The 20,382-nt window shown below is 50.0% G+C and overlaps 1 protein-coding gene across 8 annotated transcripts in view; it reads right to left on the minus strand.

Moving 5' to 3' along the window:
• LOC142652234 (uncharacterized) overlaps positions 1–20,382 on the minus strand; it is a 104,271-nt gene that overhangs the window by 59,817 nt on the left and 24,072 nt on the right. For 5 of the 8 annotated variants that reach the window (XM_075827864.1, XM_075827866.1, XM_075827862.1 and 2 more), the window contains 25 exons: positions 20,195–20,314; positions 19,558–19,689; positions 19,357–19,443; positions 18,442–18,562; positions 17,143–17,241; positions 16,749–16,835; positions 16,481–16,630; positions 15,624–15,767; positions 15,388–15,519; positions 15,074–15,238; positions 14,820–14,942; positions 12,641–12,784; positions 11,887–12,021; positions 10,806–10,967; positions 10,547–10,699; positions 9,022–9,168; positions 7,663–7,788; positions 5,208–5,327; positions 3,596–3,757; positions 3,115–3,207; positions 2,870–3,022; positions 2,491–2,577; positions 2,249–2,404; positions 1,112–1,195; positions 844–996 (listed from right to left, as the gene is read on the minus strand). In XM_075827864.1, the coding sequence (XP_075683979.1) occupies positions 844–996; positions 1,112–1,195; positions 2,249–2,404; positions 2,491–2,577; positions 2,870–3,022; positions 3,115–3,207; positions 3,596–3,757; positions 5,208–5,327; positions 7,663–7,788; positions 9,022–9,168; positions 10,547–10,699; positions 10,806–10,967; positions 11,887–12,021; positions 12,641–12,784; positions 14,820–14,942; positions 15,074–15,238; positions 15,388–15,519; positions 15,624–15,767; positions 16,481–16,630; positions 16,749–16,835; positions 17,143–17,241; positions 18,442–18,562; positions 19,357–19,443; positions 19,558–19,689; positions 20,195–20,314 (3,235 nt within the window). The remainder of the gene's footprint in view (positions 1–843; positions 997–1,111; positions 1,196–2,248; positions 2,405–2,490; positions 2,578–2,869; positions 3,023–3,114; positions 3,208–3,595; positions 3,758–5,207; positions 5,328–7,662; positions 7,789–9,021; positions 9,169–10,546; positions 10,700–10,805; positions 10,968–11,886; positions 12,022–12,640; positions 12,785–14,819; positions 14,943–15,073; positions 15,239–15,387; positions 15,520–15,623; positions 15,768–16,480; positions 16,631–16,748; positions 16,836–17,142; positions 17,242–18,441; positions 18,563–19,356; positions 19,444–19,557; positions 19,690–20,194; positions 20,315–20,382) is intronic. The other 3 variants (XM_075827863.1, XM_075827861.1, XM_075827859.1) reach the window with 2 other exon arrangements.

A 20,382-nucleotide genomic window follows, 5' to 3' on the forward strand; every position in this document is an offset into this window, starting at 1 on the left:
AGACGTCACATACACAGGGCACAGACCAGGGCAAAACCAGACGTCACGTACACAGAGCACAGACCAGGGCAAAACCAGACGTCACATACACAGGGCACAGACCAGGGCAAAACCAGACGTCACATACACAGAGCACAGACCAGGGCAAAACCACACGTCACATACACAGAGCACAGACCAGGGCAAAACCACACGTCACATACACAGGGCACAGACCAGGGCAAAACCACACGTCACATACACAGGGCACAGACCAGGGCAAAACCACACGTCACATACACAGAGCACAGACCAGGGCAAAACCAGACGTCACGTACACAGGGCACAGACCAGGGCAAAACCAGACGTCACATACACAGAGCACAGACCAGGGCAAAACCAGACGTCACATACACAGGGCACAGACCAGGGCAAAACCACACGTCACATACACAGAGCACAGACCAGGGCAAAACCACACGTCACATACACATGGCACAGACCAGGGCAAAACCAGACGTCACATACACAGAGCACAGACCAGGGCAAAACCAGACGTCACATACACAGAGCACAGACCAGGGCAAAACCAGATGTCACATACACAGGGCACAGACCAGGGCAAAACCACACGTCACATACACAGAGCACAGACCAGTCTGTACTTATACACGACTGTTTACATCATTTAGGACTATGGTATCGTATGCCCATTCCCAAAAGGTCTATTAGGGTATATGGATGTTAGGGAGGGGGAGTCTCCAGCTCAGGACCCCTAGACTGGCAAAGAGAAGCTCCTGCTCTGGAGGACTTAACGCGAGTCCAACTCTGGTGTATGTGAGGACAGGCGGGCAGGTATCTCACCCTGTGCTGGGGCATCGCTCCTCCGTTGGATGGGAACCTCCATGGTGCCCTCACTAACAGGAGTACTGACCGCAGAGAAGGGGCTGACGCAGCTCATCTCCGAGAAGCCGTTCACCACTTTCTGGAGACCGCTGAGAGCCGAGTACGAGGAGTCTGTGAAGTGGAAGCAAAAAGTAAAACAGCCGGCTGTGACACATACAGGAAGACGCGGCTCTCAGGGGTGATGTGGGTGATGGGTGTAGGGGAGACGCTATAAACGAGGATTTACCTGATTCAGGAAGCCATTTTCCTGTGTCACAGAGGAAGCGGCTGACCGGCGCTGGAGACGAGTCCTGGAGATGGAGCGACGCAGCTGTGGTACGTAAAAACAAGGATGTACACAAAGCATACACAGATGTAACCTAGACTGAGACGTGTCATAGACTGGCAGAGCAGCTACAGATGTAAGCTAGAATGAGACGTGGCATAGACTGGCAGAGTAGCCACAGATGTAACCTAGACTGAGAGACATGGCACAGACTGGTAGAGCAGCTACAAATGTAACCTAGACTGAGAGACATGGCACAGACTGGCAGAGTAGCCACAGATGTAACCTAGACTGAGACGTGGCATAGACTGGCAGAGCAGCTACAGATGTAACCTAGACTGAGACGTGGCATAGACTGGCAGAGCAGCTACAGATGTAACCTAGACTGAGAGACATTGCATAGACTGGTAGAGCAGCTACAAATGTAACCTAGACTGAGAGACATGGCACAGACTGGCAGAGTAGCCACAGATGTAACCTAGACTGAGAGACATGGCACAGACTGGCAGAGCAGCTACAGATGTAACCTAGACTGAGAGACATGGCACAGACTGGCAGAGTAGCTACAGATGTAACCTAGACTGAGAGACATGGCACAGACTGGCAGAGTAGCTACAGATGTAACCTAGACTGAGAGACATGGCACAGACTGGCAGAGCAGCTACAGATGTAACCTAGACTGAGAGACATGGCATAGACTGGAAGAGCAGCTACAGATGTAACCTAGACTGTAAAACGTGGCATAGACTGGCAGAGCAGCTACAGATGTAACCTAGACTGAGACGTGGCATAGACTGGCAGAGCAGCTACATATGTAACCTAGACTGAGACGTGGCATAGACTGGCAGAGTAGCTACAGATGTAACCTAGACTGGCAGACGTGGCATAGACTGGCAGAGCAGCTACAGATGTAACCTAGACTGAGAGACATGGCATAGACTGGCAGAGCAGCTACAGATGTAACCGAGAGTGAAAGACGTGGCATAGACTGGCAGACATGGCAGACTGGCAGAGCAGCTACAGATGTAACCTAGACTGGCAGTGTTGTGCCTCTACAGATGTGATCTGGATGAGAGAGTGGCAGACCCATGTCGTTACCTTCTTCCTCCTGACCGGTTTTCTTCCCAGGTAAGTCCCGCAGGCCGGTGTTGGGGGTGTTGATTCTTACAGCAGTTATAGGACTCACACACTCTTGTTCTACAAACCCACGGACCACCTTCTGCAGGCCGCGAATGGCAGCAAATGCCGCTTCTCCTGTACAATACGAGATATCAAGCACGAGGCCAAGCACGGGGTTCAACTTCCCGCACTCATTCCGGAAGATAAACCTCATTTCTTACCATTCTCAGCAGAGCAGGTGCTGGCGGCGCTCCCTGCCGCGTGCCGGGGCGACTGTCTCACGCACTCATTCAGTCTGGAGGTGGACGCTGCGGAGATTATTTACAAGGTCACTTATAAAATATCCGGAGGCCAGGACTGGTCTACGACTATCAGAGGAGGGCGGCAAAACCAAAACCACCCGATGCAGCGTTTCCCCAGCGTAACCATCCAATACAAGTGAATGGAGAAAGTCCCGCTCCAGCGCTCGACCAGTCACTTGTATTGGAGCGTTTGCTGCGCTTTCCGTGCGTCTTTGTGATGCGTTACTCGTTACAGAGCACGGACATAGTCGTCACACACATCTGCTGCCGGAAGATAAAAGCCGCCGCGTCTACTCACCACTTAAAGCCTCTTTGGGTTTCTTTAGTCCAATTCCCTCCGCGCCGGGCGCAGGAGGAGCAGAAACGGCTACGAGGGGACTAACCGATCCTAATTCAGCAAACTCGCTCACCACCCTCTGCAGTCCGCCGATGGCTGAATATGAAGGGTCCACTGGGGATCAGGAAGCAGAAACTGTAAGGGGGGCTGATCATTTACCATCAGGACACCAGATCAGGGCTGGAGACAAGTATGCGACCCATTACCGTTCTCCGACGACCAACTCGTGTCATCGCTATATACCGAATCCCCAGAGGCAATGGTGCCGTCATTCAGCTCCGCCTGGAAGCCGGGATCGTCTATAATAGAGAAAAAACGGGAATATGGTTCACGCGGCGGCGAGGCTGCACTACTGAGAGATTACGTCCCTCTCCGGTGCAGTGTTGGAACTTTGTGTGGACGCAAATCACCATCTACATCCTACCTGAATGTGTGGATGGTGATTAAGGAGTTAAAAAAATGGATGCCGGATATATAGATCGTATAATAAAAAGTTCTGCAACTCTTTAACAAACTTGACACAAGTATAGGGGTCATTGGAAAGGAGAGACAACACACTGTGACGAGCTGCACCCCTGTGAAAGGTTGGATTTTTCTATACGGTCACCTGCTACGTGAGAACTAGAGTATTTTATTAACCCTTTCCACATATCTCCCTTATAACCCAATATTATTTGCTCTTCTTACCGTTACAGGAGGAGAGGTAATTGGATCGGTCCAGCCTCCTAGCCAGAGAGTGGCCAACAGCGATGCTATACATGGCCCGCGACGAGTTACTGGATTCTGTACACGGGATCTCCTCCATAAGTCTCATCAGCCCAGTCAGATGGACATTGGAGGCCAAGGATCCTGCCAAAAGTAAAACCAAAAGGTTAATTCCTCCTGACCGAGAGACCCTGAACATTACGGAGCACTTTTCCACACCTCCTCACCCAGATACGCCCACAAGGGGGCATATTTTCATAAGCCCCGCCCATTTTGAGGTCCGTTTCGAGACGTTGGGTAGGTAGGACTTTACCAAGTGACGCTTTGATTCGGAGCCCCTTAAATTGTTCTAATAGACATTCACATCATATCGGACAACTGTCCATAATACGATTCCCTTATATAAAGGTAAAGTAGCGCCAAAACCTTAATAACACGCGCGACTGCTCCTGTTTTATGTAGAACATGAAGAAAAGCTTCTGTTTCCCCCTTTTTTTTTGCTCGGTAGAAAATAAATAAATCTTTGTTGCAGTGTGGAAACCATCAAGAAGCAGGCTAGCTCCTGTTGACAGATCAGTTATGCTTATAATGACTCAATATTTAGTACTATGAATATATAATGGAGTCCGACAGTGAATAGGCGGCTGTTTAACCCTTTAAAGCCCCCTGCAGCCTGGTTTATTTACCCATGAATACAGGGGCGTAACTAGGAAAGACTGGGCCCAATAGCAAACTCTTGACTGGGCCTCCCCTCCCTTGGGTGCCAAACAAACTCCCCCCCCCCCCCTTGTAGACCATGCTCCCCATGTAGACAATGTCACACCCGCTTGTAGGTAGTTCCACCCTTGTAGATCGTGCCATACAGCCCCCTGTAGATAGTGCCCCCACCTCCCCGCTGTAGAGTGCCATACAGCCCCCCTGTAGAAGGTGCCCCCACCTCCCTGCGATAGAGCGCCATACAACCCCCCTGTGTAGATAGCGCCCCCCAAACAAAAATCTTTATACTCACCTATGGCCCAGCTCCTGCGAACAGAGTTGTGCCAAACATGGACGCCAACAGAATCCTTGCGTAGACCGGCGTGATCCAGTGACGTCATCACGAACGTTGCCTGTGGCCTAGTAGATGGCAGAGCAGGGTGTCTAACTCCCTGCTCTACCGTAGTGTTCAATAGAATCTGCGCCCCCAAAGCCGCAGATACGATTGAATGTGGCGTCGTTACCGCTGCAGCAGCCATAGCGGGTGCCATCTGCGCCACTGGGCATGGGGCGCCCTCATGACGCGGGCCCGTAGCAGCCGCTGTGACTACTACAGCGGTAGTTACACCACTGCATGAATACCTAATATGGGTATTAGGTTTAGAATAGATTAGTCAGAGGAAACTACCCTACTTGTTGATGGTTTCCAGGTAGAAAGCTTTTCTATAACAAACAGCACAAAAATGATTTGAAAAATGCGTGAAATTGGGGAAGCAAGGAAATGAACACCCGGTATGTTACAGACACGCCGGATTTTATATCTGCCGACGATCGAGCCAGTGGAAGTAAAAGATGGAGCGTTACTAATCGTTAGGTTGTGATTGGGCGGCCCGCTGACCTGATTGCTTTAGGACATCAGGACTCTGCGGTGGCTGTATCCATTGTCTGGAGGCCTCCAAAGAAGGGTTTTCATCTCTCTCCTGTTTCACTTTTATGTCTTTCGCCTCAGTACCGACTCCTGAAAGAAGAATCAGCTGATAAAGTGCCTGAAAACAAGCCGGCGAATCCTCAGAGACCGTCAGACAGCGCACAGTTTTGACATATGGCGTCTCATTCTTAAGAAGATACGTCCAAGCACGTGCAGACAATATCCATCAACTACGTGGAGCCCTTACAATAGACGAGCAGCGGTACAGCTCTCTGCGTGTAGGATGCGGAGTCACCTTGTGTGCAGGTGGGATGCGGATAGTCACCTTGTGTGCAGGTGGGATGCGGAGAGTCACCTTGCGTGCAGGTGGGATGCGGAGAGTCACCTTGCGTGCAGGTGGGATGCGGAGAGTCACCTTGCGTGCAGCTGGGATGCGGAGAGTCACCTTGCGTGCAGCTGGGATGCGGACAGTCACCTTGCGTGCAGCTAGGATGCGGACAGTCACCTTGCGTGCAGCTAGGATGCGGACAGTCACCTTGCGTGCAGCTAGGATGCGGACAGTCACCTTGCGTGCAGCTAGGATGCGGACAGTCACCTTGCGTGCAGCTAGGATGCGGACAGTCACCTTGCGTGCAGCTAGGATGCGGACAGTCACCTTGCGTGCAGCTAGGATGCGGACAGTCACCTTGCGTGCAGCTAGGATGCGGACAGTCACCTTGCGTGCAGCTAGGATGCGGACAGTCACCTTGCGTGCAGCTAGGATGCGGACAGTCACCTTGCGTGCAGCTAGGATGCGGACAGTCACCTTGCGTGCAGCTAGGATGCGGACAGTCACCTTGCGTGCAGCTAGGATGCGGACAGTCACCTTGCGTGCAGCTAGGATGCGGACAGTCACCTTGCGTGCAGCTAGGATGCGGACAGTCACCTTGCGTGCAGCTAGGATGCGGACAGTCACCTTGCGTGCAGCTAGGATGCGGACAGTCACCTTGCGTGCAGCTAGGATGCGGACAGTCACCTTGCGTGCAGCTAGGATGCGGACAGTCACCTTGCGTGCAGCTAGGATGCGGACAGTCACCTTGCGTGCAGCTAGGATGCGGACAGTCACCTTGCGTGCAGCTAGGATGCGGACAGTCACCTTGCGTGCAGCTAGGATGCGGACAGTCACCTTGCGTGCAGCTAGGATGCGGACAGTCACCTTGGGTGCAGCTAGGATGCGGACAGTCACCTTGCGTGCAGCTAGGATGCGGACAGTCACCTTGCGTGCAGCTAGGATGCGGACAGTCACCTTGCGTGCAGCTAGGATGCGGACAGTCACCTTGCGTGCAGCTAGGATGCGGACAGTCACCTTGCGTGCAGCTAGGATGCGGACAGTCACCTTGCGTGCAGCTAGGATGCGGACAGTCACCTTGCGTGCAGCTAGGATGCGGACAGTCACCTTGCGTGCAGCTAGGATGCGGACAGTCACCTTGCGTGCAGCTAGGATGCGGACAGTCACCTTGCGTGCAGCTAGGATGCGGACAGTCACCTTGGGTGCAGCTAGGATGCGGACAGTCACCTTGGGTGCAGCTAGGATGCGGACAGTCACCTTGGGTGCAGCTAGGATGCGGACAGTCACCTTGGGTGCAGCTAGGATGCGGACAGTCACCTTGGGTGCAGCTAGGATGCGGACAGTCACCTTGCGTGCAGCTAGGATGCGGACAGTCACCTTGCGTGCAGCTAGGATGCGGACAGTCACCTTGCGTGCAGCTAGGATGCGGACAGTCACCTTGCGTGCAGCTAGGATGCGGACAGTCACCTTGCGTGCAGCTAGGATGCGGACAGTCACCTTGCGTGCAGCTAGGATGCGGACAGTCACCTTGCGTGCAGCTAGGATGCGGACAGTCACCTTGCGTGCAGCTAGGATGCGGACAGTCACCTTGCGTGCAGCTAGGATGCGGACAGTCACCTTGCGTGCAGCTAGGATGCGGACAGTCACCTTGCGTGCAGCTAGGATGCGGACAGTCACCTTGCGTGCAGCTAGGATGCGGACAGTCACCTTGCGTGCAGCTAGGATGCGGACAGTCACCTTGCGTGCAGCTAGGATGCGGACAGTCACCTTGCGTGCAGCTAGGATGCGGACAGTCACCTTGCGTGCAGCTAGGATGCGGACAGTCACCTTGCGTGCAGCTAGGATGCGGACAGTCACCTTGCGTGCAGCTAGGATGCGGACAGTCACCTTGCGTGCAGCTAGGATGCGGACAGTCACCTTGCGTGCAGCTAGGATGCGGACAGTCACCTTGCGTGCAGCTAGGATGCGGACAGTCACCTTGCGTGCAGCTAGGATGCGGACAGTCACCTTGCGTGCAGCTAGGATGCGGACAGTCACCTTGCGTGCAGCTAGGATGCGGACAGTCACCTTGTGTGCAGCTAGGATGCGGATAGTCACCTTGTGTGCAGGTGCGGCCCGGGTCTGCTGTGGACGAGGCGTGTATGGAAGGACTGGGCCGACAGCCGGGGATCTTCCTCACGCAGTTCATGACACTCATCAGATGGGAGTTTCCAATAGGATAATCTGCGTGATCAGAGGGGGAGAGAAGAATTTACAGCAGCGCCACGATAAACGCGGCAAGAAAACATGATAAACCCAAAACAAAGTGACCCCAAGAACCTCGGACTGAGCGAGCCAAGAAAGCACCAAGTGTCAATACAGGGGCGTAAAGGGGTTTTCCGGTTTTCCATAAATGAAAAGTTCTACAACTTTGTAACATATTTTAGGTTTTAATTCTTCACCAGTTTCAGGACGTTTGCTGTCAGTGAATGACAACACTCTTGTTTCCATAGGCAGTAAACCTATACATAGCTAATCCTGCTCTCAGCTGAGAAGTGGATACAATGTATCAGTCCAGACAATGTTCCTAATTAAACATCCTGGACTCCAGACTGAGGCCCCGACCCCTGCATATGGCCCGTGATTATGGGCACGGATGGCCGCGGACTGTCACCTGCATTTGCGGGCCGTGCTCCCATTATAAAGTATAGGAGCACGGTCCGCAAATTCAAAAAGACATGTTCTATTTTTTGCAGGGAATTTCCACGGCACGGTCACTTACCCATAAGGATACAGGAAGGTGCCTGTGGGCCTATCAATGTATCCGTATATTTATCCGTAATTGCGGATAAAAATGACAGTGGGCCTGATACATTGTAACAAACGAGCGTGGGATTTCTGCAGCTGCCTTTGTTGTCTGGACTGGAGACCGTTGTTAATAAAGCTTTAACACTGTATAAATCTTCTGCCACTTCCCAGCATACATTGGGGTAGATTTTGCACCGGGGCAAAGAAAAAGTGGCGTAGTGCCCAGGCAACCAATCAAATTTCTGGGCCTTCGGAAGATTGAAAGCAGCAACCTGATTGGCAGCTATAGGTAACTACTCCACTTTTCCTCGGTACCGGTCTTGCTACATTTAACCCTTTGTGTTTCATGTCACCATTTTCAATATATGGGCTTGCTGTCAGTGAATGAAAACACTTGTTTACATTCAGAGGCGGTAAATGTTGACAGAGACAATGCTCTGTGAGCTAAACACATAAATCCACCCCAACGTATATTGGGAAGTTGTAGAACTTTCTATTTATACAGCGATTACGCTTTATTACCCCGGAACACCCCGATGACATGAAGCCTACAACACGACCAAAGTTTAGTGCTGCGGACGCAGGCGGTTTACTGAAGACCAGGAGCTCCTGGGTTTGGACCCCACAAGTGTCTTCATTACATCCGCTTGTTTCCATAGTAACACGTACCCTCACTGGGGGCTCTGGGCAGCTCCTCTGGAGGTCTCCACAAATCGCGGTGGGCGGGAGAAGAGCTGCTGACAACGCGGGAGGAGCTGGACACTTCCAGGGCCGGCCTCTTTGCACCGCTGAACACACCGGGCCGACAGGGCAGATCTGGAAAGACAGAGCACCCCGAAACTCAGCATCATTATTTACCTATCCCCGGATACAGAGAAGATACAGGATCCACATTGTATTATTTTTCTTTTGCTGTAGTATTACATGCCGGCCTTTCACGTGACAATGTAATACATGGCTGGAAAGAGTCCCCAGAGTGACGGCCGCTCTGTCTGAGACGCTCCGAATCCCATATAGAGCAAATGTACAGGGGTTGTGTCGTTGGGACTATCCATTAAAAATGTTCTTGATATGTCAGAAGATCTTATTGGTGGATCCAGGAGCTGTGGCCCCTACACGTGCAGCCGTACCCACCGAAGTCAATGGGACTGATGTCATTGGATCCAACTGTCATAGGAGGGACGGCAGTGCACGTGTATCCAGGTGACCCCACCAATGTGGACGTCTAACAGGTCAGGAATAGTTATCATCAGGAAGTCCCTAATGGTACCGCAGGAGTCTTGTGTCATCTGAGAACGCACCAGCAGTGAAGACAAACACAGTTCTTATATAGGATGTCTATTATAATAGTCATTAAAGGGACCGTCTAGTTTAGAAAACCCATATCATACACCCTATTAGGTCATTCTGATATAGAGGGGGGTCCCCATCTCTCGGCCAGAGTGGAGAGCGGTCACGTAGGGCGTCTCCCTCTCTGGAGGACCCGTCCTGTATTACCCAGACAACACATTGATATGAATGGACACTGTGTAATGCTTAATTTCTCCTGTGGTGGCGCTGCAGGGGAACTGAATATTTACTGCCAGTTTTCCCCACAGATCACAGCCGATCACTGGAGGTACTAGCAGGAGGACAATGTGTGATCTACTGCCACGCAACCAACGCAAATGCGTTGGGCCCCCAGAGGTCAGGAGGCCCCTATTGGGACCACTGACAGCGCCAAAACTTGCAAGTTTAACTACGGACAGTTGTGGGCAGCGGCATAACTACCGGCCCGGCACGCAGATACAAACTTTAGGACGTAGATATAATTGAATACGATGGTAGAGCAGGGAGCAGTCAGCTCCCTGCTCCACAATTCATTTACTGACCCGACCCTGTCGCAGACCAGAGCGAAGACGCCATCGCACCAGAGTGCACTGAGCCGCCGACTGCACGGGGCAGAAGAGGCCTGAAGAATAGTCTGCTGAAACGGGGCTATGTTAGGGGGCACTAGTTCTGTATGGGGAGGCAATTAGGGGGCATTGCTGCTTTGAGGTGGCACGAAGGGAGCAAAAAAAAAAAAAAGTTATTTATTAGGCCCCCCCCAGACAACTTAGTTTGGGGCCCAATAAATGCCAAATCCGCCTCTGTTGTCAAGTGACTAACAAGTAGGGATTGTCCAAGGCGAGACCCCCTTTAACCTCCATCTTACCATCCGAGTGGCTTCTCTTCACTACCAGTTCTGTTCTGCGGGGTTCCTCACGGTTGTGGTACGCCACCACGTTCTGTCCGCTGGAAGCTCGGGAGTGGATCTTTTCCAGACACTTCCCCAGTGCCGTCAGAGGAACACTGCTCACATGCGACTCTGGAGCAATTAAAATACAGGAGTCATTAACCATAAAAACCTGCACAAGCCACCCAATGCCCACAGCCAGGCACAGCCCAGCGCTGCCATCACCCCATCTCCTCACCCTCTCTGCACGACCTTGTGTTCGGGCTCTCGAAGGTCTTTGACTCTATGCCCCTTAGCTGGGCCGCTCCATTGGTGACTGCTACAGTGAAAGGATTGGGCTGAGGGGCAAGAATCCGGGGGTCCCGGGAGACATATGAACTGTTTGCTCTGCTGGAGGCTTCTATAAGAAAAAAAACAGTCCTTACTGACCCAACGCCCACAAGAAAAAGGAGAGGATGGCAAAAAAGTTGCAAATAGGAACGCGGCACGGTACACGAAGTACGAACTACCACCATATAATATCCGATGTGCGGTCACTTGGCTGCGTCTATAACCCTCAATAACATTAATGGTACCTGGGTCCGCTCCAAAAGGAACGGGCACCCCCCCCCAGGCTCTCGATTGGTCGGCGGCCTGACATTTATGGCGTATCAAATCAATATGCCATAAATGTCTCAAATGGAAACCCCTCTGGTATCGCCATCTCCACCTTTTCGTTTTATTTTTCCAATGCATATAAATGGAAAAAAATCATATACGTTAATATTTTCTATCGTTTTGGGTCCACAGCCCCATGGTAACAGACAAAGAAAAACCCTGTGTGTCTGGTGCTGAAGTCACATTGCCTTCCATCTGTCCTATACTTCTTGCTTACCTAGCCGATGGAAGGCAATAGGACTGCAGGGTCAGACTACACAGGGTTTTGTTTGTTGTCTGTTACCATGGAAACACATAGGTCTGTATAGTAGCTGTAGACCCAAAACAATATGACATTTTTAATTAAGATGATTTGCAAAGTTTTTTGTTTTTTTTTCTTTTTAGATGCAATGGGACAATAAAAAAATAATTTGTGTGCAACCTACAAGCCTAAGGGGGTAACACGAGTAATATTAGAGGTACGAAGGATTACGGGAGAAAGCAGCAGCCTGCTCCCTACACATATTTAAAAACAAACTACCCCTCGGTCCCTACTGAAAGCCTCCACGTCCATGACGTTATCGCTGCGTGCATGGAGTGTAAGTTTACAGCTGTGTACACGTGAGTTGCAGTTATCCTTTCCTCCACCAGGTGAACGTTTTGCAGCACTGCAGTAAAGTTACCTGCACAGACTCTGCTCATGTTGGTTCCCCATCGCGTAGTGGACAACGTGCTGCTGTAAGGTCGTGGGCGGCCGGCAGTAATCTCCTTCAGGCAGTTCACCAGTCTGTGTAAGGGGGAGCTTCCCGGAGCAGCATCTGTACGACAGGATGATTGGATTAAAAAGGAGATCCAGTACAGAGGGGCACAGAGAAAGTCATGAAGGGCCTACCGAGAAGGGTTCAGTGTGGGGGACTGTACATTTGTAAAGGTGGGAAAGCACTTATACTTTATTAGACATTAGTTTTCGATAGTCGACATTAAGCACCGTTAGACTCTTTCCAGACTCTTTCCCCTTATTGAGGCTAATTTCCCCCAGATCAGCCGCAATGGGCTTCTGATGAGAAAGGAGAAGGATTTCAGACTACTACAGAATCCAACAGACAATGCAGTAAAGCTGGAGTCATTAATCATAGCTGTGTCCTAATGAAGCAGAGCTGCAGTGTAAAGCATGGAGAGAGACAAACGGCAGCCTGAGGATCTGATGAGACAGGAGAAGGTTTTTAGACTACTGCAGAACCCAACAGACAATGCATCTAAGCTTGAGTCATTAATCAATCATAGCGGTTTCCTAATGGAGCAGAGCTGCAGTGTAAAGCACAGAGACAAACAGCAGCCTGAGAATCCGCTGAGATAGGAGGTGGATTTCATTCTACCTCAGAATCCATTAGACAATTCAGATAAGCACAAACAACAATACAGGAAGGGACACGGTACCTGCAGAGGATCTCAGGGGAGAAGCGGCCAGTCTCCAGTGATCTCGCTCTGCTTGCAGGGCTGTGGAGGACGACGCTGGGGGATGGTAAACTCTTCTCGCATAAACTGGGGACTCCACCAAGTCTCTCTCACTCCCAGAATCCTCTGCAAGACGTCAGTCAAAAAATAAACTCTACTTTCATCACTATGGAATATACTGAATGCTATATACATACAAGTGTATCCCGCTGCAGAACCTTATAGCCATAGTAATGATCAAAGGGAATCAGTGTCAGGAAGGTTCACACAAAACACCAACACACTCGATGGTGCCGGATTATCAGATGTTCCGTTATTTGATGCCGGAGTAAAGGAATTTGACTGTACAAACTATTCCTCTATAGCCAACAAGCGACTTCCTTCTGCCCTTATATAAAAGGAACATATATTATTTATTTGGACTCTAGTATTTTGTTAAGATGTTCAAAATAACAGAACATATAGATCGATCTATATAGCTGTATCGTGTGTATTCTGTCTATAGAACAACCTTATAGACAACGCCCTTCCTGGAGTCAGAGTTCCTATAACGCAGTGAGACAGTTTTTTCTACATTAGAATAATGAACAGCGCCAGCGCCTAGTGTAAAGAGAGAACGCAAATCACCAGAGCAAGATATGTGCAGACACTGAACAAGCAGGGAATGCAGGGAGATTTCTGAGGCTGCAGAATAGTGAGTGCAGCTCTGGAGTATAATACAGGATGTAAATCAGGATCAGTACAGGATAAGTAATGTAATGTATGTACACAGTGACTACACCAGGAGAATAGTGAGTGCAGCTCTGGAGTATAATACAGGATGTAACTCAGGATCAGTACAGGATAAGTAATGTAATGTATGTACACAGTGACTCCACCAGCAGAATAGTGATTGCAGCTCTGGAGTATAATACAGGATATAACTCAGGATCAGTACAGGATAAGTAATGTATGTACACAGTGACTCCACCAGCAGAATAGTGAGTGCAGCTCTGGAGTATAATACAGGATGTAAATCAGGATCAGTACAGGATAAGTAATGTAATGTATATACACAGTGACTCCACCAGCAGAATAGTGAGTGCAGCTCTGGAGTATAATACAGGATGTAACTCAGGATCAGTACAGGATAAGTAATGTAATGTATGTACACAGTGACTCCACCAGCAGAATAGTGAGTGCCGCTCTGGAGTATAATACAGGATGTAACTCAGGATCAGTACAGGATAAGTAATGTAATGTATGTACACAGTGACTCCACCAGCAGAATAGTGAGTGCAGCTCTGGAGTATAATACAGGATGTAACTCGGGATCAGTACAGGATAAGTAATGTAATGTATGTACGCAGTGACTCCACCAGCAGAATAGTGAGTGCAGCTCTGGAGTATAATACCGGATGTAACTCAGGATCAGTACAGGATAAGTAATGTAATGTATGTACACAGTGACTCCACCAGCAGAATAGTGAGTGCAGCTCTGGAGTATAATACAGGATGTAACTCAGGATCAGTACAGGATAAGTAATGTAATGTATGTACACAGTAACTCCACCAGCAGAATAGTGAGTGCAGCTCTGGAGTATAATACAGGATATAACTCAGGATCAGTACAGGATAAGTAATGTAATGTATGTACACAGTGACTCCACCAGCAGAATAGTGAGTGCAGCTCTGGAGTATAATACGGGATATAACTCAGGATCAGTACAGGATAAGTAATGTATGTACATAGTGACTCCACCAGCAGAATAGTGAGTGCAGCTCTGGAGTATAATACAGGATATAACTCAGGATCAGTACAGGATAAGTAATGTAATGTATGTACACAGTGACTCCACCAGCAGAATAGTGAGTGCAGCTCTGGAGTATAATACAGGATGTAACTCAGGATCAGTACAGGATAAGTAATGTAATGTATGTACACAGTGACTCCACCAGCAGAATAGTGAGTGCAGCTCTGGAGTATAATACAGGATATAACTCAGGATCAGTACAGGATAAGTAATGTGATATATTTTCAGTGACTCAACTTTTTGTGTAGATTTATTCTATATGTAAACAGTCAAACGGTGTTTATAGGTGGAAATTTGTATAAAGATATTAGGGAATTGCAGCGGTTTAATATAATGCTGCGCACACTGCACCAGTCTACAATACAGACCTTGTTTAATTTTTATTTTCAAGTCCCCCAGACCAGCGCCGTGTGTTCCATCATTGAGAAAGGCTGGGGAGACACTGGGGTTCCTGGACGAGGCAGCTGTTGAGCGACTCAGTGACGACCCACCTGCCGGGAGAAGTCAGAATTGTATAATATAGAAGTAAATACTTGACCCAAAGGAAACGTGAAGGGTCCAATCTCTAATGTGTCAGATGCCCCTTTTTGAAATCCCCCCTCCCCCAGCACGGCGCTCTTACCTCCTGAGCAGGATCTCCTGGAAGGGTCAAGTATCAGACGGTCCCGGGTTCCTGGACTGTACAGGGGATTCCTCGGTAGATGGGAAATGATGGGCCTCACTGGAGAGATTTCTCTCGGTTGTCGGATCAGGTTGCGAGCAGGACTGCAGTCGGCGGGAAACTCTTCTGCGAGAGGATACAGCGCGGGTCATTTCTCTATTACAGCGCTGCATCTTTTACATATGGCCGTTTAGCACTCTCCAACATATAGAAGTCGCCTCGAATTTTCCCACATGTGCAGCGTCGGTCCGCTACGTTCCAGCTGGTGCACGTACCTTGTTTTATCTGCAGGCCGCCCTGTACTCTCTCTCTGCTGCTGCCCGGGTCGCTCTTGATACGTGACGGTGATACTGGCGGATGACTGACCGGCGTGCCGTACCTGGATGACGGACTCACAGCGACCTCTGCTGGAATAGAAGGAATATTTCGGTCATCCCGGGCTCGGCACACAATAATCAGAGCCAATAAATGCAGATAAATTAAATCAATCCTCCGTGGCCGCCGCACTTACTTTTTTCTGCTTTGGCCACTATTCTGCCGTTGCTCTGCTCTTTATTCCTGTGCGCCCCCAGACCGGCTGTGATTTCTGGGGTCTCGCTCAGAGGAAGAAGGGCAAAGGCTGGAGAACAAGTCGGGGAATTTTCCTCTGTTTTAACTTCATAAACAAGAAGCAAAGATCAGATTGTCAGCACAGAACGAGGATCACATTTCACGTATGGTCTATGGTCCCCATCCCTTCTATCTCGCGCTGCCAGAAAGGAGGAATACAATGAGAGTACACTAGCAAGCCCGGGTTATTGCTGGAAAAGCTGGGTGACAACCAATATGACCGCCAATAGAGCACCCAAGGTGTTACCACCCAGCTTTCCCAGATACCGGACAAACCTGCTGATTCGCATATCACTGCATAACTGGCCTATTGGTAAAAAAAAAGCCCAAACCCAGGTGGTAGCTGCAGTGGTGACCAAATCAGCTGTCACCCAGCTTTCCCAGAGATAGATAAACGGTGGCCATACACATTAGAGGAATGTCGGGGGACCGGCTAATCATCTAATGTGTCCTGACTCACCCCCGAGAGTAGATGCCGGGGTAGATAAGGATCGGACTGTTGGATTTTATCTGTCTCGATCCCTTGATTTGTAATATAATGTCTGGCTGTGACCTACTCCCTATTAAGAACACATGCGCGCTGGACCGAGGGGAGCATGCGTGTGTGGGTGGGGGATGGGATAAACAGCCGTCGGCTGAATGAGCGATCGTCTGTCATCTAAGTGTATGGCCGGCTTAACTTACTCACGTTAAGGAGACGTACAATGTCTGGAGCTGCCAAGCAGAGGTGCAGAACAATCATGATAAAGTTTAGCTCACCCTCCAGGAACGGTCCGTTGTTCCCATGATCCTCTATGCTGCGGCCAGGAGAACTGCTTTCATCTGTGACGGAGCTGCCCAAAAGGAAACCTGGGATCTCGTTCACCAGTCGCATCAAGGCACCGAGGTGACTACTACTCTCAGCAGACTCTAAAAAAATGGAGCGCATCAGGGTGATCGGAACGGGAGACGTCAATGTCATGTTAAACAAACACGTGCACGACACGCCCGATGTTATCTTGAGTAGGAAAGGCTAAGAAAATCGTACCTGTTCCGGGACAGGATGAAGTTTTATTATCTTTGGCCAAAATGTGGACTCCATTAATATTCTGGTCTAGGAAACACAGGTCGTCCTCTGAAAATCAAAAAGCAGCTTTGGAGTTCAGACCGACACCCAGGAAACCAACAAAAGCTTAAACATTGTATAATAAAACTGGACTTCGGGCGGATAGACTGAAAAATGTTAACAACCTGCAGCTGTGTGAGCAGGACCGGATCAGAAATGGTTTCCGTCTCCAAAAGTAAACAATGTTTCAATTCACTGACAGCAAGAGGAGATCTTGTAAATGGTGCAAATTGCTGAACATTTGGTTATACAATGATGTAGCTTTATGTACAGAAGACTGGACAACGTGTGTAACATAAATCACGAGTGCACGCACCGCAGAGACGAATCCTCCGCCGGGATCCAGAACCAACCCAGAGATTTTCCTCCTTATTCTCAATCCGTGACACTAGATCCGGCTTCTCCTGCAGGAACCCTGGGGGGAGGAATAAAACTATAATGTGAAGCAATAGAACGGATTACACACATACATATATTGGTCACAGCACGGGCCCCAAGACGGATGTTGTGATCGGTACCCACAGATATAATAAACGGGGGCCTTCTCCTGCAGGGTGGCGGGGGGCACTGCTATGAAGGGGGGTCTGCAGCAATGTTTAGGTCGGGGGTACCGGTCACATCCACATGAATGTCAGTACACCAGGTCTCCCAGGTCATCACCCTTCCCCCGCCGGTTTGTCGTCTTCCCATAATGCATCCTGCCGCCACCTCTCCCCCAGGTAAGTGACGCACCCGCACCGGCTGTCCACATGATGTGACACGTGATTCATCAGACCAGGCGTCTTCTTCCATTGCTCCAGTTCTGATGATCATGTGACCATTGTAGTTACTTTCGGTGGTGGACAGGGGTCAGCATGGGCTATCTGACCGGTCTGCAGCTACACAGCCCCATGTACAGCGAGCTGCGATGCTCTGCGTGTCCGGGCATCTTTCTATCATCGCCGGCAGTAACTATTAGTAATTACAGTAGATGTGGGATCGGACCAGACGGGCTAACCTCCCCTTCCCCACACATCAATGAGCCCTGTGTGCCTATGACCCTGTCGCCAGTCACTGGTTATCCTTCCTTGGATCGCTTTTGGTCAGTACTAACCACTACATACTGGGAAACAGCCCACAAGACAAGACCGGGAAACAGCCCACCAGACCGGGAAACGGCCCACCAGACCGGGAAACGGCCCACCAGACCGGGAAACGGCCCACCAGACCGGGAAACGGCCCACCAGACCGGGAAACGGCCCACCAGACCGGGAAACGGCCCACAAGACCGGGAACTGACCACTAGACCGGCCGTTCCGGAGATGCTGTGTCCCAGTCGTCTAGACATCACAATTTGTCCCTCGTCACGGTCGCTCAGATCTTTACACTTCTCCACTTTTCCTGCTTCCAACATCAACTTCAAGAACTGACTGGTCACTCGCTGTCAAATCTCCCCACCCTGGCAGGCGCCATTGTAACCAGATCATCAGTGTTACTCACATCTCTCGGCAGTGGTTACAATGTTTTGGTTGATCGGTGTAGATGTGATGATCAGGACGATATCTCGCGGTGTATGAGATGTTCTTGTAGGTGTGAGCGGGGGGGGGGGGGGCTGGCGCCGCCTTCACTAACTTACCCAGAAAGACCAGAGATCGGTAATTGTCAGACGTGACTTCCCTGTAGAGATCCTTCTCGTTGGTCCCAAGCAATTCCCATTCTTCCTTAGAGAAATATATCGCAACGTCTTCAAATGTCACCTGAGGGGCCAAATAAGAGGGAGAGAGAAGTCACTGGGGGGTATAAACGCTGAACTCGTAGTGAACTCTGGAGTTATACGCTTCAGAGATTTCCCCATATAAACCTCCTATGTGCGCCACTATAGACATACGTCACCCATCTAAATAAACATATATCGGGCGATATAAGATTTCTTACTGGCTGCCTCTGTATGGAAACGTGGAGTGGACTGCAGAGGCTACAACACAAATTATATATCTCTTATTAAATAATTTTCCAATAATAAGGGTGGTTTTTTTTAACTTGGATTTTTTTTAGTCCCAGTCGGGGACTTGAACGTGCAATCCTCTGATCGCTCATCTAATACGCTGCAATACTTCTGTATTATTCCTCTGGCAGGGCCCAATAGGCTTCTGTACATGGCATACCTGGGGGCCATTGTTATCTCCCCCGGCTGCCAAAGCAACACATCGGCACCCCATGATTGCGTGACAGGTGTACCGAGCGGGTGACAGAGTGAGCCCCCCCCCCCACTATCTCACCGATTAGATCCCGCGGGTTGCTATTGACCGCAGCTTCCATGGGGTCAAATGTATGGGATCGGAGCCGCTAAGCCATCGCTGCGCCGTACATCTCTACGGCAGATTGCACTAACCAATGGTGGCACTTCCGTATATATACACGATGGATGTGGCCAAGGGGTTGTATCAAAAAAACGTGGCTGCTTTCTGGCATACAAGGCACCACTCCTATGAATGGGCTGTGGCTGGTATTGTATTATCGAGCAGATAGGATTATACAGGACCTGCAATACCTTAATCTTCAATCTGTCCCTTTGGTCCTGTGGTTCTGGGCAAGGCGGCATCTGGTCCACAGGAGGGTGCGGACTGATCTCTTCTTCCTATGCGGAAACGCAGACAACAGGGATAAGTCATTAATGGGTTAATCCTTGGAACATGGCGACACGGCCCCCGAACATAGGATTACCGTTACACTAACATAGAAAGCGCGTCACCTGAGTTAGAGATAACGTCATATGGCCGTTCAATAGCGGCGGGCAGCTCCGACTCTTTGGCGGTCTGGGAGGACGACCCTCTGGATTCTCTTTAGGTCTCTGCGGCTTTCGAGGCAGGAAATAATCACGGGTCTGGGAAGAGACGACATCATGAATTCCATGTGAGACGATTACACGCCGGACATTAAATCGTATCCGGAGGGAACGGACCACTGGGATCCACACAGATCACAAGAATGGGGGTGTCCGTGGCGGTCACTCTGCACTAAGGTCAATGAGAGATACCCAGACCCATTTATTAGACGCGCTATAGGAAACAGCTCAGCGGGTGTTACCCCCTCACCAAAACAAACCCTGTGCAGAAAGGAGACGTGGATGGGGTGGAGTCCGTGTTTTAAATGGGGGCTCAAGGTGGAGGTTCATGGCACAATAGCAGCCACTGAGCTGTACCCTATAAAGCTACTAATAAATGTTAGTACATAAAGGGGGGCTATGCTGGGGACAAAACCCTCCATTTTCTGGCAATTATCTTTTTATAGACACCAATGACATCAGAATACACATCAGGTCGGGGGGAGAAATCTTTGCAGATCAGTTTCTGATGGGTCACGTGGAAGCGACGTGGATTAGGACCTACCTGCGTCTCCTGGTGCTGCCGGGACGGGACGACTGGAGATAATAAGTCACTGGTAGTGCCGGGTGCGGGGACCTCTTCATTCACGACCGCACTGTCCTGCTCCACAAAATTAAGTACAATCTAAGAACAAGAGAACATTTTATAGCACCTTCCTCGTAGGGTCCGTTCACACGGCGGATTTTGCAGCA

The sequence above is a fragment of the Rhinoderma darwinii genome, chromosome 5 (assembly GCF_050947455.1).
Source record: "Rhinoderma darwinii isolate aRhiDar2 chromosome 5, aRhiDar2.hap1, whole genome shotgun sequence".
Classification (NCBI taxonomy): domain Eukaryota; kingdom Metazoa; phylum Chordata; class Amphibia; order Anura; family Rhinodermatidae; genus Rhinoderma; species Rhinoderma darwinii.